The sequence below is a fragment of the Tyto alba genome, unplaced genomic scaffold (genome assembly GCF_018691265.1).
Source record: "Tyto alba isolate M040663 unplaced genomic scaffold, T.alba_DEE_v4.0 Super-Scaffold_27, whole genome shotgun sequence".
Taxonomy (NCBI): domain Eukaryota; kingdom Metazoa; phylum Chordata; class Aves; order Strigiformes; family Tytonidae; genus Tyto; species Tyto alba.
In genome coordinates, this window is record NW_024881301.1 from 3,569,872 (window position 1) to 3,582,351 (window position 12,480).

Below are 12,480 nucleotides of genomic sequence, written 5' to 3' on the forward strand. Positions count from 1 at the left end.
CTTTGGAAGTACTAAAGTCTGGTTTAAGTTTTGTACATAAAGACTGTGAATTGTGTGCCCATACTGCTACATATAAGCACTCTGTGCAGACAAAATGCAGGGAGGATAATGCTGTTGGTCTTTAGTAAATGACTCTTAAGCATATATGGAATGTAATTCTAAATTTGCGAGTTGAGTTCATGCGGGATTATTCATGGGAAAGGTAGAAGGCACCTATCTGATATTTGCCTAGATTCTACTCAGATTTCTCACAGACATCAGTGTTTGTTCCAGAATATGGAGATGTTAGAAGCTGTCAAAAAAATGTTTGTAAGATTTATTTTTAAGTGCTGATGTATATGTTTCCTAATTTATTTGTTGATAGTATTAATTGATAATAATATTTATAATAATTTATTATTTTTAAATAATAAATACCTAATATATTCAGCCTATGGCTGTATAATCAAAGTGTAGTGAAGTTGTAGGTAGCTTAAAATTGATGCCTAAAAGGGGAGGGATACTGTGTTCCTTCAAGTGCAGATTTTAGTACTAATTTTTATTTTTTCTATATATTTTCTGTAGTAACTTTTAAATAAAAATCTAGCTATTAATTTCTTTTTCAAGGTACTAACTGTCTAAAGATGGCCTTTTGTTTGTAGGTGACTCAATAAATATTGTTTATTTTAATTTGCTTTATTTTGAACTCATATTTTGAGGACTCAACAGTAATGTCAAAATACCTCTAAAATTAAAAAGTTAATTGCTTATTACACAAATAATATGAGAATTGTCATGAATTAGTTCGGACCTGTGAAATAGCTCACAGTTCTATCAGCATTATACGTTCAAAATACTGGCTAATTAAAATTCAAGTTGGTTATTTTGGTTTTTATTTTGTATCCTTTATTCTTGTTTTAGAATATATTATATACAGTTAAAATATTGAGGTGTACTAAAATACAACTCAGAAAGTAAACATAAAATATTTTTTTCTAAAGACTATTTTAAATAAATACTTTTTTTCCAAGGGATTTTTATTTTATTTGCAAAAAGTGACACTACATATCATGAAGATGGATTTGGTGTTACTGAAACTTATATATTTCATTTCAACAAAATTTCTAATTGTCACATAAACTATTTACAACTTTTATTCTGCTCTAATTTATATGCTGTTTGCTAGTCAGTTATTTTTTTTTCCTCTCTTGGCCTCAACAAACCAGTGGATACTTAATTTTCTTTGCAATTAAAACAATTATTTAATTTTGAAACTCTAGCTTTTAGCCATAGAATTAGTTTGAACTGTGAAGTGCTAATTTATAATGAAGATTTTGTATCATGTTATTTGTTCATATTTGTAATATTTTAAAAAGCAGAGACAAGAGACATGTGCGTATCTCTATTTGAGAGTTGTTATGAACAGAGTGTCACAATACTATTTATACCATTGAAAATTGTGTTAATTGTCTGTATTGTCTCAGGCTGCTCTTTTACATAGGTGGCTGCCAGGCTTGCACATCCTCTAGGAGATGTTTAAGTAATGATTTTGTCAGATTACTGAGCAAAACCTCAGTGGCTTCTCTCAACATTATTTCTTTCTTTCTGCTCCAGAGGTCACTATCTTCCCACGGAAGTAGCCACCTTTTCACAATAACATCAAAGTTTTGTAACAGAGCGAAGGCCCTCTTGCTAACATGTCTTTATGTTATGCAATTTTACAATTCTGTTGCCTTTCACTATGACTGTATCTATTGCAGACCATGCAGAATTCATTAAGTTGTATGACATCGCAAAGTACTACTTCAAGTTTAAACTTCATTTTGTAAACTGCAAACATTCAGACACATTTTGAAATTATTTTTTTATTTTAACCAGTATGTATGATTTTTCTATAACAACTTTGAGAAAACTTGTTTTATTTTCTTAGACATCAAAAAGGTATAGTGAAGTTAGTTGTGAGCTCATCGAAATCCAAAAGACAATGAAAAGAATTGATGGAGAATCTGAAAAGAAGATAAAGCCTATGTATGAGAAAATTAAGTACGCTGAGATGATATTGAGTCAATACAAGTAAGAACTATTCAGTATGGTGTTATAATGTCCTGTTAGTTTTAATAGTGACAATCAAACTGTAGAAAATTTGCTTTTAGTAATAATTTTAAATTCTTGATTTTTAAAAATTAAAATTTATAGAATTATACATAAAAGAAGTGTTGGCCTTGTTTGTGCTAGCTTACATTAGCAGAATAAGGAAGGGATGATGTCCAGAAATATACCCAAATGGAAAGTTCCATGAATCAACTCCTAAAGCAGGCCATTTTTACCTTATATTACTTATAAAGTTTTAATGCTTTTGACAGAACATTTTGCTATCATTCTTGTTGACTGCACAGATTACTTGCATTGGACATTAACACTTACCATAGTACCATAGTTATGTTATGATTATAACTTAATTTTGAATTTGCACATTAACCAGAACAATTCTAGCAAACAACACTTAGTTTTGAACTTATCAAAATACCTTGTCTTTCTTTTTCTGTAGAAAGCCAACAAAATTACTATAACTTTATAGGATTGCAGGGTAGCTTCTGTATGAGAATGACTTATGTTGCAGTTCCCTCACTGTAACCTCTTGTCAGGTTATTAACTCTTGAATTATCAAGTAGAGCTATGGTAACAGTAGGACACCACTAATGACCAGTCACTGACAAGTAATCTCTCCTTTCCATTGCTGAACATCCAGACAGAGTCAGCGCCAAGACTATGCCAAAGAACTATGCCAAAGAACAAGAATACCAAGTACTTTCATGTTTGGTAGGAGGTTGCACGCGACTTTGCTGCATATGCCTGTGGCTAGTTGCCAGGTTTTATTTGGCAATGTAGTAGGTGACACAGTGGTTCTTTTTCACTTGAGATGAGGAAGGAGGCTTACAGGCATAATTGAAAGACATCAGTAAATATTTGAGATAACCTTACTGGCAGTAGCAAATGTTTCCATACTGCAGCCATGTGACAGCAACTGTTCTTCAAATATCAGGTGTTTCAAGAACTGTGCGTGGTAATTATGGAGTTTATGTGTTTCGTAGTAAGTCATCAGATTTGGTCCATCCTATTAATTCAGATCTACCTAGGTTCACTAGGAATTTATATGCCAGTTCCATAATTCAAGCTGTGCTATGCACTACCTAAGATGGGACAGCATGCACTGTTTTGGTTTTCCAGAGAGTTGATGTTAGACAGTGCCTAATGTATAGTAGTGTCTGAAACTTGCAGGACTAATGCTAATGGTTGAGATGTACATGCAAACTCATGTCCTTGGGAACCTCATTTCAGTAGATGTTCATTTCCCATCCAGCAAGACCACTGCCAGGGACTGTTCCATCTAGCTCGCATTCTCTGTTTCTTTTCAAGGATCATTTTTGTAAGAATTCACTGTAGAATTGGCCTCATGAGTTTACCTAAGAGCAGTAAAGGAGCAACTACAGAGCTGAAGAGGAGTGCCTGGTTGCAGAATTCCTTATTTTTAAAGAAATGAGGACTTTAGATGGGTGTCTTATGTAAAGATCCATGTATTATCTCAAGTTATTGCCATATCTCTTCTACAATTATTTTGTCTCTTCAGAATTAAGACACTGTGGTTGTCTTACTGGAGGATGTCTCTTCCCATACACTGATCCGTTCAGCTCACAGGGAAGTACTGTGAACACAAAATACTCCCTGATCATTTGTAGAGGAGGATTATGTTTATTGGACTAATAGTGGAATTTAGACTTCACAAAATTCCCGGCAGTAGTGTTAGGTCCCTCAAAGAGATGGGCCATCTATGTCTGATAGATAACTGGGTAATTCTAGAATGCTGTGACAGTCTTTCCCTATGTTTCCAAGTATGACTATGAACTACAGGAGCTACTCTTTATGTTATCCCAAAAGGAGGCTTCTTTCTCTGGGTATGCAAGCCAGTACACACCAGGTTGAGGTATTTCTTTTGTTTCATGTCTGCACAGAGATGGGTGCTAGGTGGTATTTCCACAAAGCTAGCATGCCACACAAACAAACTACAGCCTATTTATCTTGTTGCATGATTAGTAAAAACCTATCTAAATTTACACTCATTGGTCTATAATTACCATTCCATCTGCTATTGGTTAGCTATATTTAAATTAGCCTCGCTTGCTATGTAAATTAGCACACATGCTCCTTACAGACATGAGTGTGTAAGTCTTTTTGGTCTTGAATTGTGTCGGTGGTTGTGATCTGCTGCTGCTTTTACCCTTACCCCAGTTTTTGCTTCTTGGGCAATCATCCAGCCTTTGGCTCCTTCTGGGACAGTCCTATCTATCTTTTAGCTCTTCTTCAGGGGTATAGTTGTTAGGAAGGCCTGCATCATTTGTACAAAGTATCAGGCTTACACAATGTTTAGTGATCCTCCTTAGAAGATCAGTGCAACACATTCAATCCTGTTAAAGAGTCACCATAGCTTAGACATTAACACGAACATACGGTTTTACTCAGTCTATATTCATGCCAGTACAGATGTATTATATGTAAGAACTGTTATTCACTCCTGCTCAGTGAAAGCCTATTTACCAAAGATGATTCTCACCTGTACATGTCTAAGAATCTTATGCCACATGTCAACCCGTCTTTGTCAAGAAAACATTGAATTCTAAAAATTGTTACTAGCAGAAATAAACTTTGTGATTTTGCATAATTAGAGGCCAGCAGTGCATTGCCAGACTTTTCAAAAAGACAGAAAGTAAACAGTTATAAACAGCTTATTGTTGTCTTTTAAACACAGTAGGCAGCTGAGCCCCACACAGCCACTCTCTCCCACCCCCTCCAGCAGGAGAATCAGAAGGGTAAAGATAAGGACAGTTTAACAGTTAAAGCAAAAGCTGCGCATGCAAGCAAAGCATAATAAGGAATTAATTTACCAATTCCCATCAGCAGGCAGATGTTTAGCCAACTCCAGGAAAGCAAGGCTCTGTCACATGTAATGGTTGCTTGGGAAGACAAACACCATAACTGAATGAACAACCCTCTTCCTCCTTCCTCCCTGCAGCTTTTATTGCTGAGAGTGATGTCAGATGGTCTGGGATATCCCACTGGGCAGCTGGGATCAGCTGTCCTGGCTGTGTCCCCTCCTAACTTCTTGTGTACCCCCAGCCTGATGTTGGGGCAGTGGGAGAAGCAGAAAAGGCTTTGATGCTGTGTGAGCACTGCTCAGCAATAACATAAACATCCCTGTATTATCAACACTGTTTTCAGTACAAATCCAACACTTAGCCCCATATCATCTATTATGAAGAAAATGAACTGTATCCCAGCCAAAACCAGTATACTTTTACACAAACCCATTGTAATTCCTGTATTCTCTGAGTGAAATATCTTCGTAGGCTTGTCCACCATGAAGGCCAAAACCAAATTCTTAAATAACTGAGTAGTTGTGAGAACTTAGGGTATTGTGAGTGATGTTTGTATTTAATGTAACAAATAGGAATAACTGTTATACCTTTTAACCTGTACGTAAACTGTTTTAGTAATGTATGATAGACTAAAACAAGGCACACAGTACAATTTGGGAATAAGATATTTTGGTCATCCCATCTGTGATGGGACCCACTCTTAGAGGGACATAAAGAAGGGGTCACAGCTGCTGTAGCTGTTCTCTGTTGGTTTTAGATTTTCTTTTCATGTGTTTGTTCAGGAGATAAGTGGAATTAATAAGGATGATTGTTTTGCTTACCGTTTCTGATGTTTAGTAGGCTATGGTAAAGAGCTGAACATGATTAAAATAATGGGGGCTTGTTGTATCATTTCCAGTTTCTTTAGTTTATAACATCTTGGCAGCTTTATTTCAAAAACTGATTAGTGTTCAGGAACTTGAAACAACTTTTTCAGTCCCACAGAAGGAGCACTTACTGCCTGCCTCAGAATCTTACAGGTTTTTAAGCCTGAAGCACAAAGTAACACTGACTTTTGCAAAACAGAACACTCTTACAGTGTGTTTTGGGATAGATATCAACCTCAGGAAATCATTACTTTGGCTAATATGACTGGTGCTTTTGATGTCTGCTATCCAGAGAGATATGTGCTTGCCAGTCAGCTAGAGCAGAAACCTTACTGACATATTCTCGAAGAAAGGAAGGTTATTTAGATGCAGTAATCCTGTTTCTTTAAGATACCATATCACTGTTGATCTCTTTGCCATTGGCAATAAACTGCAGAATTAAAGAAGGATCATAGCTCTTCCTGTAATATGTTTATGCTTTAGTATGAGAGCAGGAGGCATCCTGGGTAATATGCATTTACTCAAACGATGTTGCTGCTTAAGAAGTTCCAGTCTTGCACTCATAAAGTGTCTGTGTGCTTGTAATAAGATCCAAACTGTCCTTGTCTCATGGAGTCAGTATATGATAAAAAAAATGTATTTTCCTATAAGATGGGTAGCTTAGCAATACTACTACTACTGACCTGTTTCTTTTGTCAGCATGTCTGACTTTTTTCTTTTTTGATTCTGACTTTACAGTGAATTTCTTGGTCTTGTTTTTATTGAGTTCGGGATAATTTTGACACTATATTAGAGGTAGTTATGCTAATTATATTTTATTACCTCTAAGATTAAAAAGATTCACAGTCAACATGTTTATGTTTGGTTAGCTAAAGCTTAACTTCTTTCATTTCAGAGCCTAGTTTGCAGTCTGGAAAGAATATCAGTATATGAAAATTAAAATTGTAGTCAGAAATATAGCCAAACCCCAAGTATTTTATTGTTGAAACAAAAAGGGGCCCAAACAATAGGCCTCAAACCAAAGTTGACTTCTGAGTGAATTCCCCGACCAGCAATCAGCATCTTATCAGCAGACTGAAGCAACCAGTATCTTATCAGCATGAAAATGTAACCCTGGGAACAATCCTTGGGAACTATAAGTAAACAATAGGAAGTAACTATAAATCCCAAATGTAAAGAAAAACAGAAACTCCTCAGACATGCCCGGATCCTGGCCAGATCCGGACATGCCTGAGTGAGGCATATCAATCTACCAGATATCTCCTGTGCGTTTTGTTTAGACTTGTTTGTTAAACTGTATAAAAGCTGGACCCTCTCACAGCAAAGACGGAGACCTCACCTACGAGTGGACGCACTGCGTAGGACTTCCCAATTGCCGGGAAAGGCTCTCCGACCCTTCGCTGTGACGGGGCTCCCCAGCTGATGCACGGGTCTGGATGATGGTAAAGTATGAGGGCAATTGGTGATGTATCTTTCTTAATCGCTATAGCTAGCTTTAAATAGTAATGTCTAGGTGCATTACCTTGCTTATTCTTTCTGCTATTTCTACTATAGTAAAATTTCTATTTCTACTAAAGTAAAATAAGCCTATTTCTTTAGTTTGGTGTCTGTGTCCTTTGTGTTAACCCCGTCAATTGGCAAAACAATTGTACAAAACATGAGACCAGAATTTTATAATACCAACACTTGTCAAAGCTGGAGTGACTTCTGGGAATTACCATGTGATTCTCCAATTGAAGTTGTTACATGTACCTAAACAAAGGAAGAAGTGTGTGAAGAGTAGGAGAGAATACTTACTTTTCATGGATATGAGCCTGTGATGTCTTCACAACGTCTGGCATTTAAATTCTAGCTAAAATTTCTATATAGAGATGATTTGTTCAAATGCTCATTAGCTCCTCTGTGGTTTCCAGCTGAGAGAAATCAAGACAGCACAGACCCTGATTCTGTAACTGGTTAAGTTCCTTGCAAACCTCATTTTGATTTTAATTATGGGAAAGATCAGGTCCTGAGTAAGAAGTAACATCAAAAATGTAGTGTGATTTATTACTATGTATTCAGATACTTAAATCAGTTTAGTGTTTCACTGGCCTATTTAGCGTTCTATCAACTTGTTTGAATTACTAGCTGCTGGCAAGAATTGTTAGCAAGAGTTATAGTGATCCATTGCTTGAGGTGATTTTATAGTGTAATGCCAGAATAAGTAATGATAAAAGTATATTATTTCACTTTTTTTTTTTTTTTTTTTTAAACTATTCCAGCATATACCTACTATTAAAATTTATTCCTTAGCAATTCATGTTTACAAAGTGTGGTCAGCAGCCATTTGTTATTGTCCCCTTATATAGAAATAGCTGTAGTTTGTGAGTCTAAGCCTTAAGATGTATGCGATGATAAATATTTCTATGTATTGTGATCCTTCTTCACTAGCCTATATCCTCTGGGGCTTTGGATTTTTACTTTGTTCCTTCTTCCTACCTGTTTTCTAAAGCAACTTCCATTATTTTCACTGTGCTTTCAGAAGAATTCTGTATTTTATGACCTTTCCAGGATGTCCTATGACTCCTTTTCAACTTCTGTGATATACTTTTCTGAAATGGATTAAAAGGTAATGCAAACAGTATTCCAAATTAAAGGATGTCAATGACTTTAGCAGGGACGTCTTAGTCATTTTTTATTCTAATGTTTTTCATCCTATTTCTTACTTAATCTAACATGTTTTTCGATTCTTTAACTGTGTTAAATGTTGAATAAACTTTCCATGTGTTTGTGAAAATATGTACACGTCTTTCTTGATTTGATACAGTTAATTTAGAATTTTAAGGTATACTTAATCTCTCTGATCTTACTTTTGAGTTTGGAAACTAAATGGTACATGCTCTTTTGTTCCCCAGTTACTTGGTCTTGAAATTTTTCTTAAGTTTCTTAGTTCTTTTTGGCTGTGCCTATTGTAATCACATTATATGCAGACTTCTAATTCTACTACTCCTTGCCCTTTCAGATAATTTGTAAATATATCAAGGTAACAGAGGTGGGATTTTGAGATACTATGCTGTTGACCTATTCTTTCAATGAAAATTGATCGTTTAATCTTACTTCTGCATTTTTTCATTAGGATTAGAATTTTTCATCTTGCCTTCTGACTATTTCACTTTTTAATAGTCTTTTATGCAGGATTTTGGCCAGTCTCCTTGAGAATTCGGTCATTGTGTCACAGTTGTCAGCTTGCAGTTGTAGGGCAGTGTGGGAAGTTTTCCAGTTTTGTTTCAATAGTCTTGGTGGAAATCAAGGCTCCTGGGATTCTTTAATGTGCAAGAAAATGTGGTGTTTTCCTGTAACAAGGTTTTGTTCTGAGGTGTGTTAAAATTTCTTTATAGGAACTCTTTGTTCTTTTGAAAAAAGTGATAGGTAAAATCCCAGTGATGATGGCAATAGGTAACTAATAGCAGAAATTCATCTTCTATACTGATAGAAACATACCATGTATGTTTTCTGTTTCACCTAGTGAAGTGATTTCCTGTTCATACCACATCAGAGTGATATAGACTGTTGTGCACCTTGTAGCCTATTTTGTTTGTGTGAATGTGAATTAAACCAAAAATTCTAATGATACCAATGTTTTTAGGAAAAAAAAAAACAAAACAAAACAAAACATTTACAGGAAAAAGTCAAGTAGAAGACTGTTTTTTTATCCCTCAGTGAAGAAATAATTTTTTTTTTCCTACTGTATCTCATTTTTTTTTACCCCAGCCATTTGCTAGACTAGTAATTAAAGTCATACTTACATTATGGAGGAAGTAGACCCTTCAGCCACCATCTGAGGAGGACTGGAATAACATGTGGTATTAATGGGTGTGAGAAAGACAGATCTGTGATGGCACGGACCTGAAAGACTGTTCTGCAGTTGAGACTCTTTTCTTTATGTTCAGTGCCATCAGTGAGAAAATTATGAAGATTGCATGAAACTCAAAATAGTGAGCCTGGGGTACATCACACAGAAGAGTCTGTTATCTTTACACATACTTGCTGTGGCTGGTAGTACTATGTTTTTCCATTAGATTATACTCAGAAAGCTGTAGCTGATAGGTAATATGAGAAGAAAATTACAGGCTATGCCCGTTACATATCTGTCATTAGAATAATTCCAAGTATCATTTATATGATTCTTTCATGGCTGGTGGGAACTAAGAAAGTAAAGGTGTTCGAAGTGTTAGGTTCCATGCTCATGTTATATATATTCTGTGACATTTTGAATGTAACTTTGCAAGATAAGTCTTTGCTCCATCACTAGATAAAATCTTGGAAGCAAATAAAGGAAGAATGTCTGTCAAATAATCTTGTAAGAATGGCTCTTGAATTAGTGATGAAGTTTCTTCATTGTTGTTTTCTGTTGTCTTACTGTATTTAAGTATGTAACACTTGTTCAGGGTTTTTTGGGTTATAATGCAATAGATGTCCTAAAACTCAAATACTGTTGGTTTTAGTTCTGCTGTGGTGGATTTATTTTACCATTTAAGGTACGCTTCAGAATATGTTATTGACCAAGATAGTTCTCTGGGGAGCATGGAGAAAACTACTCTTTTCTGCCTGGTGAAACAATAATGAAAATAATGGTCAACCACCAGCAATCATTGTAAAATTTTAATCTGATGTCCCTCTATTTCTTCTGCCTTTTGCCAAATCCATTCTCATATGTGACTGTGACAAAAGGCCTCTGCTCAGCCTATAATGAGGCCTAATATTGTCTTGTGGGAGTTTTTTCCTGACAATTGCTGTAGTTATTATTATCTCTTTCTGTAATTATGGACAGTTTTCCTTTGTATAACGCTGATAAATCTGCTATTGAGAGTGGAAGTAAAGTCCCTATCCCCTCCTTTGACCTTGCCTACTTTCTGCAAGTTTCTTTTTACACGAGGAATTGATGTTATTAAAAAATTTTCTTCGCAAATGACATTTGTCCACAAAATGACAGGGCAGTAGATTGATTAAGTGTAGATGGCTCTGAAGTAGATTCAGCCACTAACAGGGAAAGAAGTTGACTCCTACTTTGTTTAATTAACATGGGAGGAATGAAACAAAATCTTGTGTTTAATCACACCAATACATGTTCAGAGGTCAAATTAGAAGTTGGCAAGCTGTTTTAAGTGCAAGTGAACTGGTAGCATGAGTAGTTTTCATATCTGGCTGAAATTGCATGAAGCTGCCAGGGTAGATATTTTGAAATTCTCTCATGCATGCCTGTTCAAGAAATGTAGTAGAGAATCAAAATAAATCTTTACTAATTTAGGTCTGCTTTACATTTTCCTTTATGGAGAGGGACTACCTTGGAATATTTCCAAATAGATGGATTCACTTTGTGTGTATTTCTATTAGGAATGAGTTAAAGCATTCTGAATTTATTTGGACCGAATACTGTATGAAGTTAAAAGAAACAGAGGAGAAGATTATAAAGGATGAAAAACACCTTGAGGAGTTAGTGAAGCAAAAAGCAGAAATCCAGGAAGATGCAAAATGTTGGAACAGCAAAGTGAGTCTTGAATATTTATAAACAAGCAAGTAAATGAGTATCTTTTATTGAAAAGTACATGAATGCCTGAATATTTTGTATGTTTAAGAGTTAAGGTTTTCTGTAAAAGTAAAAATACAAATATTGATTTAAAAATAAAAAGTTGTATCTTCTATAGAACTCTCATGTTCATTCTTCTGTTGTAATATTATTTTTCAGCTTTATTTATTGAAAATATCATAATCATTTTACATTCCTTTAAGTGACCTGGATATTTTTAGGTATTGGATGAATATCTGCTTAATATTGCTTATCTTCTTAAATTATCTGGAAGAAAGTGTGCATTTAGTGGGACAGCGTAAGTGTCCTCTTGCATTAGTAGATTTTTTGATCTGAGATGGCATGCGATGCGCTCTTACAGTATGCATAGTGATAGCCTATTTTACTGAAAATTCCCATTTTCTTCTATATTTGTCTAGCATTCATTTTGAAATCTTGTTGTACATGGCAGTTTAAAGTCTGAAATGCAGTTCCTCACACTGCCTGATTTGGAATTTTCAATTAATTGACAATTAGAAAATGCCTAAGCCAGGATTTAGATGCCCACAACAGAAGTTGTTATTTTTTTTGTATGTATAAGTATGTATATATGTATAAATAAAGTATGAAATTCATTATCTTGTATATTCCCAGTCCTTTTGTGGTTTGTGCATCTAGATAGCTAGGTCCTCCTAAGGATCCAGTGGAATCCAGAATATGGGTGGAGTATTTCTGAGAAGCTGAATCTGCCAAGCATGCCCGGAACTTAGCAAAAAAAACCAAAGCAGACCCTCTGCAAAAGTGAAGATACAGTCATATTAGACAGCAACCAATAGACATGTTCTTGCCATTTGCTTCCAACTGTATTACAGTTTTCTTCCTGTTATTGGCACCAGTAATTGCTACCAACTGATAACTAGAAAACCACTATTTTCAAATAGAGCAAATACTTCTGAGTAAACCCCTTTTTTCTTTTTTTTTTTTTTCTTTTTTCTGGATTTGTTTCCAGCTGGGTTTGCCTGACATGATATACTTCAGTAGGTACTACTTGGGTATTAAGACCAACACAAGGGAAAGAGAGAAATGTGCAACAGGGATAAGGTGGAGCATGGAACTGCTCCATTTGGTGACCAACTTTGGTTTAATTAGTTTATGCTAA

General features: G+C 35.3%; 1 protein-coding gene across 1 annotated transcript in view; it reads left to right on the top strand.

Annotated features, from left to right (window-relative positions):
• CCDC178 (coiled-coil domain containing 178) overlaps positions 1–12,480 on the top strand; it is a 176,615-nt gene that overhangs the window by 11,755 nt on the left and 152,380 nt on the right. Inside the window, exons 7-8 of the mRNA XM_042798097.1 lie at positions 1,910–2,052; positions 11,150–11,303. Of these exons, the coding sequence (XP_042654031.1) occupies positions 1,910–2,052; positions 11,150–11,303 (297 nt within the window). The remainder of the gene's footprint in view (positions 1–1,909; positions 2,053–11,149; positions 11,304–12,480) is intronic.